The sequence below is a fragment of the Uloborus diversus genome, chromosome 6, assembly GCF_026930045.1.
Source record: "Uloborus diversus isolate 005 chromosome 6, Udiv.v.3.1, whole genome shotgun sequence".
NCBI classification, from domain to species: Eukaryota; Metazoa; Arthropoda; class Arachnida; order Araneae; family Uloboridae; genus Uloborus; species Uloborus diversus.
Genome location: NC_072736.1, coordinates 30997797 through 31013759, shown reverse-complemented (window position 1 = coordinate 31013759; position 15963 = coordinate 30997797). Strand labels below are relative to the sequence as shown.

General features: G+C 32.5%; 1 protein-coding gene across 1 annotated transcript in view; it reads left to right on the top strand.

The window, feature by feature from the left end:
* Nucleotides 1-15963, top strand: part of LOC129223806 (RNA polymerase-associated protein CTR9 homolog) — a 73865-nt gene that overhangs the window by 35367 nt on the left and 22535 nt on the right. Inside the window, 6 exon segments of the mRNA XM_054858163.1 lie at nucleotides 2722-2857; nucleotides 4472-4594; nucleotides 5716-5846; nucleotides 7306-7524; nucleotides 8385-8506; nucleotides 12980-13024. Coding sequence (XP_054714138.1) covers nucleotides 2722-2857; nucleotides 4472-4594; nucleotides 5716-5846; nucleotides 7306-7524; nucleotides 8385-8506; nucleotides 12980-13024 — 776 coding nt within the window.

Below are 15963 nucleotides of genomic sequence, written 5' to 3'. Positions count from 1 at the left end.
AGAATCAGACTTTTTTAATTGTAGCAGTTTTTTAAGTTTTATGACGTAAATAAACTAAATTTCACTTAATTTTCATTAAAATTTTAGTTTGAAAATGTACATGCTCTATTTGTGGCATAAAATGCAAGTAAATCATTTAAGCCTACTAGTAATAAAAATAAACTATGGATAAGCAGTCCCCAATAAGTAATCTCGGGATAAAGTCTGATAATCTTTTAAATCATATTTTTTTCTCTTGATATAAAAAAAATAATAAAATAAAAGCATTTTCCCCAAGTTCACAAACTTCTGTGATTTTTAATCCTCAGATTTGCACAATTCTGCCTAAAACTGTCAGCTGTTTTGTTTCTGAGCTATCAAGTGTATGCTAAAGAGGGGAGGCGGGGGGGGGGGGGGGCTAGAATGCTTTTCAAAGGTTGTTATTGTCTGGTATCAAACATACCAATAAATGGAAAATAATTTTATCTTTCTGTTTGCTCCTTGCTGAATAACACTGTTTAGTTTATATTGTTTTTTTTTATATATTTAAATATTTTATCCAATGGATAAAATATAACAAATTTGAAAATTTTGAAGTGTTTTGAATGTGTGCACGTGCTTTTTCTTCTTTGTTTATAATTGTTTTAAATATTGTAAAAAAGAATATAATTTTTTATTTGTCATTTTTTTTTATTGCACAGCATGTTATAAACATAATGTTTTTAAATTCACATTTTGTGCATTGACTTTATATGCAAATTTTTAACATTTATATCCTCAAATCGTACGCCTTTTAGCATGTTTAAATCATGATATTAATGTTAAATCTCAGAAATAGGAAAAATATGCAATTGTATTAAAAATGAATATCATCCTAAAATGTAAATTTTGCTTAAAAGTAAGCTCAGGAAAAAGAAAGCAAGAGTATAGACTAGCTTAACAGCTTGGGTCTACTCGCTGCTGCTTTTTGCTAAATTTTCTCAGATTTTATGTTTATTGTGTGTACCACATGTACATAACAAAAAATAAATTTTTAGAACAATTTTTTTTACAAATTCAGTTTATTTTTCGTGCCTATATTTTTGTTTGTGTGTAAAGAACTTTTTGGGAATATTTTTTGCATTAAAAACTCTATGCTAATTACCATACTTTAATTACGTCACTTCAGGGGCGGCAAATAGGGGGAGCGAGAGGGGGCGGTTGCACCCCCAAATTTTTCACTAAGAGTAATAAAAAATGGCTAAATTCAATTTAGATAACTTAGAAAATTATTTGCTTGCATTTTAAGAACAGTAAAAAACAGATGGAGAATAATTGTTTGCCTTAACTAAAGAAGTAATCTCTTCATATGGGTTAAATATTTCAAGATTGTGTATTCTATGTTATGCTGTTGCATCTTCTATGAGATACTCGTACAGTGTTTCGACTGCGCAAATTTTATGCGTCAACTCCATGTCATTTTACATCAATTGCTATGCTCATATTATAACTTAATGTTTAGCTAATAAGTCTTCATTGATTCCATGTACCAGAAACATATTTTAGCAACTCGATGCATTATATGTTTTCTTAGAAACTCTCTGTAAAGATATGCTCTTTATGAAAAACATCCCACATCGAAAAATACTTTTATATCAACAAATATATCTTGATGCTCTTTACTTGACAATTTCTGAGTGACACACGATGGTATTCAAAAGTTAAATCTATAAAAGCTCCTTAGAAGAATAACTGGAAAACAACCTTTTCAATGATAGAAAATCTGATGTCATTTTAATATGTATGACTTCGTTTGAATTTTTGTTTACTTTATTTATACTTCGGAGCGTTTTTTGAACAATGCTACACTAACACTCTATCACAAAAATTTCAATTCGCTAGCTTTAATTCTTGGATTAACATTTGAAACTCATAGTAATTTTTACACTAATGCATGCTTGAGCCCTTGAACAAAGTGTAAAACTTTATGACAGAACTTTCCATAACATTTTTACTGTATGCCAATGTAGAAGAGGTGACAAAACCGCATGAAGTTTTAGTCAAAATATTAAATCACTATTTTGAATAAAATGATCAATTCAGTTTCTCAAGAAATTGAGACAGGATTTGATGAGATACATTTATCATTGGTCTGTTCAATATTATGTAGATCGGTTACAGAAAGCAAAAAAGAAAATATTACACTTATAAGTAAAATTTGAGGGAAGAAGAATTGTTTTGTGAATTGCGACTATACATTTTAATGACGCTAAACAAATACTAGCCCAATTTAAAAAGTTTTCCTAGTTCTTTAAAGAGCGGAATTTGAAGGAAATGTGTTTTTTAATATAACTTTCTTGCTTCCATTGTTTTTTGACTATTTCAATCAGGTAAGTCATTTTATAGTAGATAACATTTGTGTCTCAACTGCCATATTGCTTTATTGTTCTTAACATTAAAACCATTTTATTATCACTTCCTGTTAACCAATATACCATACTGAGAAAATTCATGTTCAAAATACTCGACCCCCCAAACAAAATGCTGAAATGCCGCCCCTGCGTCACTTCAAAAATAACTGTCTTTCTGGAACTCAACAGTTGCACCAATTCAACAACAAAAAAGATTACTCTCTTGCTTCCTTTTTTACTTGAAAATGATATAGAAATTTGATTTTAAATACATTCAGTATTGAAATCTGAAAACATATTTTGCAATAAAAAAATGGTTTTTGAGTGAATAATACGAATCTACTCTTTTAAGGCAATGTGCTGATTTGTTGAATCAAGCACAATATCATGTTGCTCGAGCTCGTAGAGTGGACGCAGAAGAACGCAAATTACGACGTGAACAAGAAGAAGAGAGGGAAGCATTGAAAAAGAAAATACTAGAGAAACAGGTCAGTTTTTTTTTTTTTTTAATATTCCAAATAAATGCTTGTTATGTTTTTTGTGGACTTCATCCTCTTTACATTTGCTGCTTACTGCCCATTTAGTTTACAATGGGAACTATATTATATATTGACACTGCATTTGAAGGATAGTTGATGAGGCTTGTTGAAATTTGCTTGTTGAGAGGTGAAAAATGTCTGCTAAGCAAAAGTTGTTTTTTGTAGCAATCCATACAGATAAGGCTACTCAGCAAATAAGCAAAAATACTAGTACAAAATGAAGTAACATGAAATGCTCTGGGGATTGACGGTATACTTTCAAACAATTACCCAAAACACATGTGATTTTTCTGTACTTTTCTAGAAAGCAAAAAAAAAAAAAAAAACCTATCCTGTAGAACAAATCTAAAACAGTTCAAATACGCTTTCAAAATTAAATTTGCTCTTTCTAGGCTATTTTAATTGTATTTTAAAGCATTAGTATTGAACATTTACCCTTGAATTTCACTGATCCGATAGAAATGGTCTACTCTACAAGCAAAAACCCATGTTTAAACTTGCCAGTGTATTACAATGTGATCAAGATGTTCCTTGAAACACTAACACATGGGTGCAATCAATTGCTAATTTGTCCTTTATCAACATTGTGTTGCCTACTGTTACTTAGCTTCACAAAAGTATTTATTCATTTAGTTTTTTTTTTTTTTTCATATAAAGTTTAATTAAAAAATTTTAGGAACAAAATTCCATAATCATGTAATGTGAAAGCCTTCAATTTTATTTTATTAAGTTTCTTGAGGCATGCATAATGTTCCATTTGTTTAGAAAGAAACAAGGAATGAAAGTAATAAGTTATTTTTAGATTTGAAAAACTTATTGACTAAGCGCAAATTGCGCTGCTTCATCATAGACAAATCATTCTAAAGAAAATAATTTATTCATCACAACAAAAAAAGCCTGTAAAGGAAGACTAATTGTCTGAATTCAATTTAAAAAAAAGTAATTAACCAGCAAATTTACTGAAATCTTGGACTCAGTTCTCATTCTGTAGATTAAGAGAGTTGCATATTGCATCTACTCTAAATTTTTTATCTTTATTTGGTAGCAAATGGAATTTTTGTTAATCTGAAAAACGTTAAATTTTTGGACAGAGTCTTTTCAAGCACTTCACATGAGTTATCAGGATGGAATTTTTAAGGTACACATGTTTCATAATAAAGGTTGAAATAAATGTCTGAGGTATGAATTTTGAAAATTACTCATTTGGCCTTTTGAGCTGATTACTTCCTTCATATTACCTTTTTTCAAAAAAAAAAAAAACCCTATTAACTCTGGATATGTGTTTAAGTTTCTTAACTTAAAAAGCTTTTTTTGTGTTTTTGTGCATCTCTTGATTTTGTCATGGCTTTTTTTTCTTTATTTTTTGTTCTTCCTCTTTTTTAGAAATACATTCGAGAATGATTGTTGACTTGCATAATGTTTTATTCTTTTTCTTTTTCTCCCATATTAATTAGATTAGTATGTGAAGTAACTAAAAATATACCTGTTCTAGTTTGTTTGAAATAATGTATTGGTATTTTTTTTTTTTTAAATTTACTCTGCATTGTTTTTAATTTTTTATAGCTACAAGAACAAGAGAAACGTCTGAGAGAAGAACAAGAACTTATCACAAAACGTCAAGAGTTTGTTGAAAAGAGTAAGAGCAAATTGATATTTAGCGAGGTTTCAGACAAACCAAAGAAAAAGGTTAGTTTTTTTCTTATGATATGTTTTTCCTTCAAAAAACCAATCAAAGTATTTAACTAAAGTATTTTGAATTACAGTTAACCAATTTTAGTGTTAATTCTAATTCAAAATAAAAAAAATTGAAAATTAACTTGAATTCTTAAATTTTGAATTCAAATTATGTTTTTCGCAATCATGAGTTGCAACAGGACCCTGCCCATTGGGGGTTAGTGTTTATAGAAATGGCTCCTGTCCCCCCAAGCCTGCCCCTCCTCCTGGGCGGTTATGTGTGTATAGTTGTGTGTGTGTGAAGGCGCACATGCGTGCATGTGTAGACGTGTGTGTGCGTAGAACTGTGTGTATGCACATAGGCATGTGTGTAAAGGCGTATGAGCGTGTGTGGGTATGAGGGTGTGTGTGTGTGTAGGACATAGACGCCATCTACCAGGAGAAACGGAATACGGATAAGCGCTAGCAGAGGACGGTGAGCGGTGGTGCTGCAGAGGCCACCTGGTCCAAGCTGAAAAAGGCATGGACACCAAAAAGGGTCAAATGAGAACAATAAGCAATCGTGGTTGCTCAAAAAATCTGTTCTATTCAAAATCCTGTTTTGTTCTCATAGACTAAAAGTTCAATTAAAAAAAAAACATCAAATTAATTTGAGGGTATGATGTAAGTGGTTCTCTCTTGAAATGTACTCAATAAATGAGGCAGTGAGAAGCAAAGGAATACAAGTGGCAAAATTAAGAATTTGGAGATAACCAGTGCAAATGGTAGGTGAACCTCTCCTTTGTCTTGGTGCAAGAGATAGTGCTAGTAGCCCTAGTAGGTTCTCTTATACAGCATGTTTTAGAAAAACTTTTCTATGAAAGCCTACCTAGGACCTTATCTTTAAATTTGTTTTACTCAAAACTTGAAAATGTTCTCTTACATAACTTTGCTTCTCACTGCCTCAAATATACAAAAGTTCATTTAAAAATGTAATTGAAGGAAAATCAAAAAATATTCATAATGAGAATATTTTTAAATAATTGCGTGCTGTAAACTGGTTGATTTTTGTTGTTAGTAAATGTGTGATTAATTTCAATGCTTGTTTATGGATTTGGAAAAAGATTTGTTTATGATTTTCAACAACATTTTAGGGTAAAAGAGGTCATGATGAGTATGTCAGTGATAGTAGTGAGTCAGAAGGAGGGGAAGGTGGAGGTGAAAAGAAGAAAAGGAAGCGAGAAGATAGAGAGGATGGAAAGGAAAGAAAGAAGAAGAAGAAGAAGTTTGTTCTTTTCATGTTTATTGTTTCACATTATTTATCGCATTGTTCCTTTTTACTTAAAAATCAATGTGTCGTAGAGTTCTGTTGAGCTGAATTCCAGTTGGCTTAGATGAAAAAAGCCTCTTGATGCCTTTTTTCTCACCTTTAAGTATTGATAGTATTTAAATTATGCTATTGAAAAGATTTTCATTATATAAAATGTATAACTTTCTTTTATTTTGCCCCAAAACTGTTGTTTGACAAAGCAAAACTTTTGTTCATGTGTGATTAGTTTCTTTTTATATTTGTCTTATGGTAAGAGGTAAAGAGAAAACTTTGCAGTATACATCTATTTTTTGAAGGAACAAACTTGGAAATTGCATCTGATTTGCCTTTTAGAGAAAAAAAGTAATGCAATGTAGTTTTTTCTTTTTCTGTTAGTGGAGGGAGAGGGGTGCGATCTGCAATGAAGTTAACAAAAATGAAACACGGGCTTAAAATAGCAGTTTGTTTTTGTTAGCATTGATATTTACTGTCTAAAAAAAATATCCTGAAGTTTTATCTAAACTGCGTCCTTATATTTTCAAACTCTCCACTCTGACCCTTGTTATCATAGGTTCTTTGAGAAATTGGTGAAATGTTTAATTTTGATACCTGTCATTGCTGTCGTTAGGTTTACAGAAGCAGGAGTGCTCATCCCCCGTAAGAAAAAGGGCACCCCCCCTAAATATTGTGAAAAATCCCCCAAAAGCAAGAGCCTCCCCCCAAAAAATGAGAAAAATATCCGTAAAGATACCCCTCCCCCTAAAAATTTCGATAACGCAGTCTGCACCATGACCCCCCTAGGCGGGCACCCCTGACAGAAGAGTGGCGTAAGTATATCAACGACACAAGCATTAGAGAGAGTTATTAGATTTTGATAATAATTCTGCTGTGCACTGGTAAATAGCAGTATCTGCAGAAATAAGTTTTTGAGATATTTGAAGAAACGCGTTTTGGATTCAATACAAATAAATAATAGGGAATTTTTTAACGTTTTTTGCACATTTTTTTTTCAGTAGAAACCAAATAAGCAAGTTTGTACAATAAAGCTAACAAACAATAAATGACAAAAATGCAAAAAAAGAAAATGGAAAATAAAAATTTTGCAGTTACTGCCCTTTATCTGTTCACAGAAAAATTCTGCTGGACAGTTTTTTTTTTTTTTTTTTTCCGGGCTGTGTGGTTTTAGCTGAGTTTTTTGTGTAATTTTAACATTATAAATTTTGTTTGTTGTTTATCATGTTATCCCACAAATATAAACTTATTATTTTTATACACTTGTAGTTTAAGCCACTTAAATTTGCTCAACTTGAATCGGTTAACCTTATTTATTTGAAAGTCAAGACTCTATTCAGCTTTATGCTTGTAAACTTTATAAATTAAGTTTCTGTTCTTGCCCGTTGATTTCACTAACTGTTCCATTATGTACTTTTTGTAGGCGTGTGCCTCGAGATGATCGTGAGACTGATGATGAAGGTGAAGAAGGAAAGAAATCTCGTAAAGCTCGCAGAAAAGAGCGAAAAGAATCAAAGAAAAAGCAGAAACCAGTTAAAGATGATGGGCTGACTGCAAAACAACGGAGTCGGGTTGTTTCCAAAGCTACCGTTTCTTCTAGTGAGGACTCTGAAAGTGGCAAAGATAATACTAATCGAAAGAGGTATTGATTTTTTATTAAATGTTTCTTCATTTCTATGTAAACAGTTTTTATACTCTTAAAATGTAAAAAATATATGTATGTATGATGTTAAAGTTTGAGAAATTATGATGCAGAGTAGTCTGGATCATGGGTGCCCATATGCAAAATTTTAAGGGGCGGCTCAGATATTTATTTCCCCTATGGTTTAGCAGGAAAAAATTCTCCATGGAAACCGATTTCAGTACAGATTAGTGTTATTAAAATTTGAAATTTTTAATAACTTATCCATTAATGACTGATGAATAAATGTTTTAACAATTTTGCAAAGAAAAAGTACTAACAGCAAGGAAGTTCTAATTTCTAAGGGGAGGCTTGAGCCCCCACTCGCCCCCCCCCCCCCCCCGGCCCCGATATGGACCCTTGATCTGGAAACAAAATAAAAATTTATTTTCATGAAATCAATGAAATCCTTATTCTTGTTTAGAAATTTGATTATTTTAATAATTGATAAGCGTATGTCACCTATAAGAATGCACCAAGGGAGAATTTATTCAGTTTCTCAATAAATATGTATGCATGTGCTGTGCACACGTGTGTATGGGTGTTTGTGAGTGATTATCTAATAAGTAAGAACTTAACGTCCCTAATGGTTATATACTATGCTAGGGGGCTGCCACCCCTTGCTCGCTTATGCTTGCCAACCCTTGCTGGACGTAATTCTGCACCATATGGTTTTTCTATTTATATTAAAAAATAATTAAAATTATGCTTTTTTGATTTGTTAATTTTCCGAATGAAATTGTACACAAATTGAAGGTTGACCAACAAATTGAATTTATTGTTATTATTTTAGCCTGATTTGTGAAATTTTTTTATGTTAGTGATCTCAGCAATAGTGAGGAAGATGCACCAAAGCGGCGTAGAATTGCTTCTGACAGTGATAGTGAATCTGGTGGTAGCGTTACTGCAAAGAAAAGGAGAATTCTTGATTCAGATTCTGACGGTATGTACAGTATGCATTTTATTTTTGAACTAAAGGTTGCAAACAAAGTTTTAAAGTTTTGTGTTCCTTAAGAATATGTGAAATATAAAGTTTTAAAATTAAAGGCCAAGGGGGAGAGAGGTTCACATTACAATAGCAAAAAGAAAAGGAAAAAAAAAATACCTGTCTTATAATGTGCTGACAATTATAGTTAAGTGTTTATGTAATAAAAGTAGCTGCATTGCCTGGCTTTGCCCAGTCTATCTTGAAAATAAAAGCTGTGCCAAGTGACATATGTTCAACAATCAGGCTTAATTTAAAGAAAAAAAAACATCAAGCAAAGTTTCCTTTCCAAACAATGACAACAGAAAATAGTTTTAAGAAATTAGAATGAGAAAGATGGATTTAAAAAGTGTAACAATGGAAACACAAAATAAAATAAGTTTAAGAAATTAAAGAGAAAGATGGGAAGAAACAATGGATTCAAAAAGCGTAACCATGGAAATGCGAAAATAAAATGGTTAACAACTTGAATGCAGATGAGATTTTTTGAACTTGATTTAAAAAGGCTTGTAACTTTTTCCCTCGGAGGTAGAAGCTTTTTTTTTTTTGAACATAGGTCAAGATAGATCTGAAGTAAAAAATGTCGTTTTTTCCAATGGTGTCAAAAAGAAAATTGTAGGACAATTCCTTCATTTGAAGTAAGTAGTGCCTAAATTTCAGCTAAGCCTAAAAAAATTAGAGTTAAAAATGAGAATAACTCCCGCCATAATTAAGTTAGAGCATGTAAACAAATTGCATAGAAAGTGAAAAATTCTACCCTTTCCAACAATATATAATATTAATATACATATCTGCGCAAGTAATTTTTCACCCCCATATTCGAGAATTTATATGAAAATTAGGCCTTAATTGGAATAACAAGAACTACTCATCGAATTTTTTTCGAACCAGTCTGCAAACCTTTCCTGTGCTAAAAAAGAAAGATATAAACCTTCTCAGGACTTAAAGGAACAAATTGTGAAAATTTCAGCAAAATTGGCCGGGTAGTTCTCGTTTTGCACATTCAAACAAACAGACGCTTTTTGGAGACTTCATTTTATACTATGTAGAGATGTTTATCAGGAAGGAAAACAAATGTTGAATTTCTCGATTCAATCCTGCAGTTTAAACAACAATTACTATAAACAAGTCTTCAGTAATATGTTGTAACATATAATATAGTAGTAATGGCTTAGCAGAACTTATTATGGTAAAATGATGCAATGCAAAGAAAAAACTAGGGTTTCATAAATTGATCACTGACAGGGCTTTTTTACAGTGAGCACATTGGAACTTAGTACACATTTTTTTTATTTCCTTAAAGGAAAACGAACATAGGGTAAAGGGTTCAATAACCACAACCAACCTTCTCAGTTTTTGTAACCCAGGACTCTGGGTGCAAGGCACATGGTCCGGTTAGGTGATCAGCTGAATACGGAACCCCCAGGGTTTAGTTCCCAAGCACACTTGGTACTCATTTTATCGAAATACTGAAGAGATGAAAGGCTGAGTCTGCTGTGTCCAACCCGGGAACTGAACCAGGGTCTGGAAGCACAAAGATAAATTCCATATGGAGTGACACTGTTTTTATACAAGTTATAAGACAAATGATTGGGAATCTCTCCCCCCCCCCCCCCCCCACCAAATCATTGAATTTTGTTGTTACAAAGAGAAACTTCATGACACAGGGAAGAAATAAATGCAGTGTTCTTTAGCTTGAGATCAAGATTTTAAAAATCAATTCAATTGCTTCCTTGTCTTATGCCTGAGGTTCCCAAACTTTTTGCTATCATCACCTTTTGAAGAATTAGAATTTTCTCCCAACACTTTAATCTGTCTCTAATGTATGTGACATTCAGAGCTAAAGTGGGTCAAGTCTAAATGTATTTCTGATACAAAATTGAATTGCTATCTTAAATTGTTACTAAATTTTCTAATAATGACCCATGTTTCAGTTAATTTTTGTACTAAATGAAATAAATTATCATTTACATCACTTCCAAATTCAACAGGTGTTTATTAATTCAATCTTGATTATCCCACATTATAATTTATTATAAACTTGATTCACTTTAGCTCTGAATGCCTTATATACAGTGGGCACTTCACAGCACCCCTCGTCTCTCCCTGCAGCACCCACTTTGGGAAATCCTGTTATGCACTTCAATAAATGTCTACTGATACATCTTTTCAAACATCTTGACAGAAAAACAGGAGACCATCTCTCATATTGTGCCCAATTGGGAAATCCCTTGAAACTTGGAAACCTAAGCAAATTTAAGCGAAAATAAAATTGAACTTCCAGTTGTTGATACAGAAGTTATGTCAACTTACCAGAATTACTTGTTTGAAATAATGCAACAGCAGTGTTCTGTAGTAAAATCAGTTAAAGATGGCCATAATATTTCTTAACAAAGCCTTTGATTGATGTCCCATACACTAGGTGGATCAGTACTGCCAATGGATATTTGAGAGTATGCATTACCCTCTTCTACATTTATCATACTACATGGTTGAATTCATTGTGAAAGTAGGGTAGACCAGGGCACGTTTACACAGTGCCCTTTTTTCAAAACGAATTATAAATGGAGAGCCAGCAGTCATAACAGATTGATGCTGCTCTCTAGCACATGTTCGCATAAGTTTTTGAGCATCTGTCGAGCTTTGGTCTAGCACACAGAAATAATAATCTGTTTTTTACCAAGTTGAGTAATTTTTGTGTTGAACATTTTGAAGCTTATTGTTAGATAAGAAAGAACAAATACATAAAAATTAGCAGAATTTTATCCTTTTTTGAGAACTGTTCTTGTATGAACTTAAATGTTGTTTTTTTTTTTTTTTTTTTTTTTTTTTTTTTTTTTTTTTTTTACTTTAAAAATAAATCTAAACTTGGCAACAGGGCAAGTTTGCACGCTGACGTCGGAGCACCTTTATGCACGTTCTTACAGTGTCTTACTTAAACATGCCCCTGATACTTTTTTCGCTCCAAACTGTCTCAAACCTTTTTAGTATTTTCAGGCTCTTTAATTTTGAAAATCACCATTTATTCTTTTTTATTGAGTTACAGATTCGTATCTTAAGGTGTCAATCATGTAGGGCTGTCTTCATGAACATTCAGCTTTTACTTTATACACTATTCAGTCTGTAATAAATTTGCTTTTAATTATGTTCGAAACACTAACAGAACCACGTTAGGTGTCAAAATAAATATGGGTAAATGTGCCCTGTGTCCAGGGCAAGTTTGCGCGACCAACTTGGACTCAAAAATAATTTTTTTAAAGGTTAAAAACAAAAACTGAGCAACAACTGAATATACCAATTTTGACTCCATTAACTGCTTCATAAAATCGCCATGACAAAAATTTCCTAAGTTGAAACATAAAAATTAGAAAATTCATTGAAAAAAATCTGCATAATCCCAGTCTGCTTTACTGATTCTTTCATAATTATGATGAATTCAATCATGTTTTGATGGTTTGCAAAATCTGAACTTATAGCAGAGATCACTGTGCTGATATCATAGCATCTATTAAACGCAGTTGATAATCTTATAATTTCACTAGATGTCTAATTTGCAAATTATGGAAATATTTAGAAAGCTGGTTGAGAATAGAGAAAATAAGAAACAGAATAATACCTTACCAATAAAAATAATTGACTAAGCCATACGTTCTGTGAACCTGAATTTCTCCCATCCACCAGTTTTTCATTTCAGGCAAGAACTTTGATGCTGGAAATTAGATTGACCATAGATTGGCATTAATTAAGGAATTACAAAACCTTTTACAGTGGCTGCCGCTTATATGAATCATGTTTGTTCAAAACGGTTTTGATTCAGTAAAGTGGCTGATTTAATAGCGACCAGTTCAATAAAGCTGGATTTTGTTGTTTTAGACGATTTGATTTAATAAAGCGGTTGATTCAATTAACCGTCCACTGTATCATGGTTGGTTAGATGAAAGACTTGGAATGCTCATGGTTTATTAAAATTAGTCTTTTATCCCAGTATAAGTTGAAACTTATTTTGCCAAAAAATTTTGTTTTATCTAATAAACTTAGAGTTTTTTTTTTGGCTGATTTTGTGCTTGAACTTAAGTATCTTATTACTGTAAAATATGAAATGTTGTAGAGGGGAAGAAAGTGTCTAAGTGTGTTTTTAATTTGTAGTCTTTTATAAATAATTATGAAATGTTTTAGACATAATATTTTATTACCAGCAATGTGCAACTGTAGATTCAGTTAGGAAACTCTACTTAAGATTACTAACTTATTACTGTTGCTGTTGTATCCTTACTTTTGGCATCAATTTTTTTTCTACACTATGTGCTATGTATTTTGCTTTCTGTTTTATGTTTTGTCAAATTCATTATAATAAAGGATTCATGTTTATTTTTACATGAAATGTTTAAACTTCATTAATTTAAAAAAAATTAATCTTTTGTTTCTTTTCAGGTGATGGAAAACATAGTTCTAAATCAGATTCTGACAAAGATGTTGGTGAGAAATTAATTGATATTATATATCATTTATGGTTTTTAAAGTGTTCCTAAAAACTTAGCAATTTACCTAAACATATTATTTTTGAACTCTTCTTTTACTAAATTGTTGAGTAATCTCAATATCCTACTCAGGGTTGGTCTGACTTTGGATATAATGGTGGAAACTAGGAAACTACGGGTTAAATCATGTCCTCTCCAAAGCTGTCCAGAACAGTTTCAGAATTTTCTTTTTGTTTGAACAATGCTCGAAATTACAAAAAAAAAAAAAAAAAAATGTCATTAATCGTAATTGTACTCTGTGGGCCATCCTTGACAATAACTGGTTTGCACTTTTGCCTTTTTCCTATCTAGTCTTTAAAAAGTTTTCAATCTTGCAGCAGCCTTCATCAGTATATCAAAAACTAATTTCTGAATATTTAACAATGCAAGCCTGAAATAATAAGCAACATAATGGATAAATAGTTTAAGAAATGCAGATTACCTGGACAGCTTTTTTAGCTGTTTATTTCAAATACATTATTTTCTCTTCCTAATAAATGAAAAATGATATCATGGCCGGAACATGCGAGTACTGAAAATGCTTTAACCTGTTCAGTCAGAATATTCTGAAAGCTGTTACCACTATATATCCCTGCTGGTAAGGGCACCCATATAGGTGGGCAAGTGGGGCTCAAGCCCCCCCCCCTTCCCCTTTGAAATGAGAACTTTCTTGCTTTTATTACTCTTTCCTTTGAAAAAATGAAAAAAGCATTTATTCTCCAGCCATTTATGAATAAGTTATTAAAAATGACAAATTGTAATGACTAATCTGTCCTGAAATCATTTTCCATTTAGAAAATACCCTGCCAAACCATGGGGAAAATATCTGAGCCCCCCCCCCCCCCCTTCTACAATTTTGAATATGGGCGCCCTTGCCTGCTGGTTTGCACTTTAGTCCAGTCAATAGGTAGAAAAAAACGGGCTTACCTTACAAAAAATGGGGTCAAAGATTTTTTTTTTTTTTTTAAATTTGTATATACTAGTGCCAATATGAAAAAACCAAGTTATCCAACACGAAAAACGTCGGGAGAAGTTTTGGGGGCCGAAAACCCCCAAAAATTTGTGACTTTTTGCGGTATTTCCAAAATATCTTAAAAATGATTAAAATTAGAGAAAAACTTCGAATGTAAATGTTGAAGAAGATTAAATTTCCTTCAACTTTTGTCATTACAACATTTTTGTAGCATGAAAAGCAAGCGAGTTACAACTTCTTGAAAGTCACACTTTTTCTGAACCCCTCAGCAAAGTTCGTAAAGGCGCATCGGATAACGAAGGAAAAAAGGAGAAACACCGACTGCCTGACCTTTGGAAATGATTTGTCTTTCGCAGCTGAGGGTAAATCAGCCTCTGTTTCCTTTAACATAAACAAAACACCCCCATTTATCAATTTGTGTGTTCTGTATTACAATTTTTTTTGTAGAAATGATTACGCCTGACCAAGATGTTTTTTTTATATTTGCAAAATCAGTTTGAATGAAGGCGAAGTAAGAATTGTGAAGGAGAAGGGAATAATAGAAAATCTCCAGAGATGCAGTACAAAACGTCAAAATGAGGATCATCAGTGATTTTTGAAGGACTTAAAAGAAGTAATAATTCACACTGCCTGTCACAAATGCTATATCAATGAGCAATCAATCTCTTCCTTCGAAGTAATGGTTTAACCTAACTTGGTAAGCTAAATTCCCCAAGAAAGATTTCTGGCAAATTATAACAACAAAAATCGTCTTATCCAACTTCTTAAGACGTATTTCGAAGAGGGTGACATTGAAGCCAGACAGGTTCAAGAAGATGCCGACTTACTGTTTTTTCAAAAGTGAAGGAAATTGAAAAGATTGTTATAGCGGGTGAGGATATGGATCTGTTGGTGCTGATGACAGCTTTAGGACAGCCTTTCAGCAACTTGTTCTTTTTAAAACCTGGAAGAGGAAATACTTGTGATTTGTTTCTTTTCTCCACTAAATCCTTTAAGTTTGACCCCAGCAATATTCTTTTTATCTATGCGTTTAGCGGGTGTGATACGACATCGGCAATCTTTGGCCAAGGCAAAATTAAGTTGTGCAACATAGTCAAAAAAATTCCTGAAATTTCGGAAGCTATTGAAGTATTTATGGATCCAATCAGTCATCATGGTGCGGTAGCTGCAGCTGGAGAAAATATTTTGAAAATATTATACGCAGGTGACGTAAGGTATTTGAACCTATCTTTGGATACTTTGCAATTTAATCTTTTTATAAAGCCAAAGTATAAGCAGTATCTTTTATAAATATAAGCAGTATCTTTTTATAAAGCCAAAGCCCATTTTTATAAAGACCAGTATACAGAGCCAAAATAAATTTTGCAGTGTGCAAAAAAAAGAGAAAAAAATGCTGGATGTTATCATTCATATTGGTGCAACCAGCAAATTCTAAGTTGGTTGGGCAACATAATTGATCTAGGGAAATGGGGTTGGGAACACAGAATGCAAGGTCTATTGCCTGTTGACTTGAAAAGTGATTCAGCTCCTCAGACTCTTTTGAAGATTGCATCTTATTGTACCTGCAAGAAAAATTGTACTAGAGCCTGTTCTTGTTGTAAGGTGGGTTTGAAATGCTCCAGCATGTGGCATAAATTGTGAAAATGTTGCACAAATTTCATCTTTGGATGAGACTGTAGAAGATGATTTGTCCTAGGAGCTTTTGGAATCACAGCAACAAGGAGATGAACAATTCAAGAACCACAGATTCTTTCTACCCCCTACAGATTCTGAACAAGGAGAACCTGGGCCTTCAAAACGGCTTCGAAGAAGATAAACAACGTATTTTGTTGTCTTCTCTATTTGCTTTAAGGTCGAATGAATCTCCCTGTAGTTTAGATGCACGTATTAAACTTCCACAGTTCGATTTTCATTTTGAAAGGTAA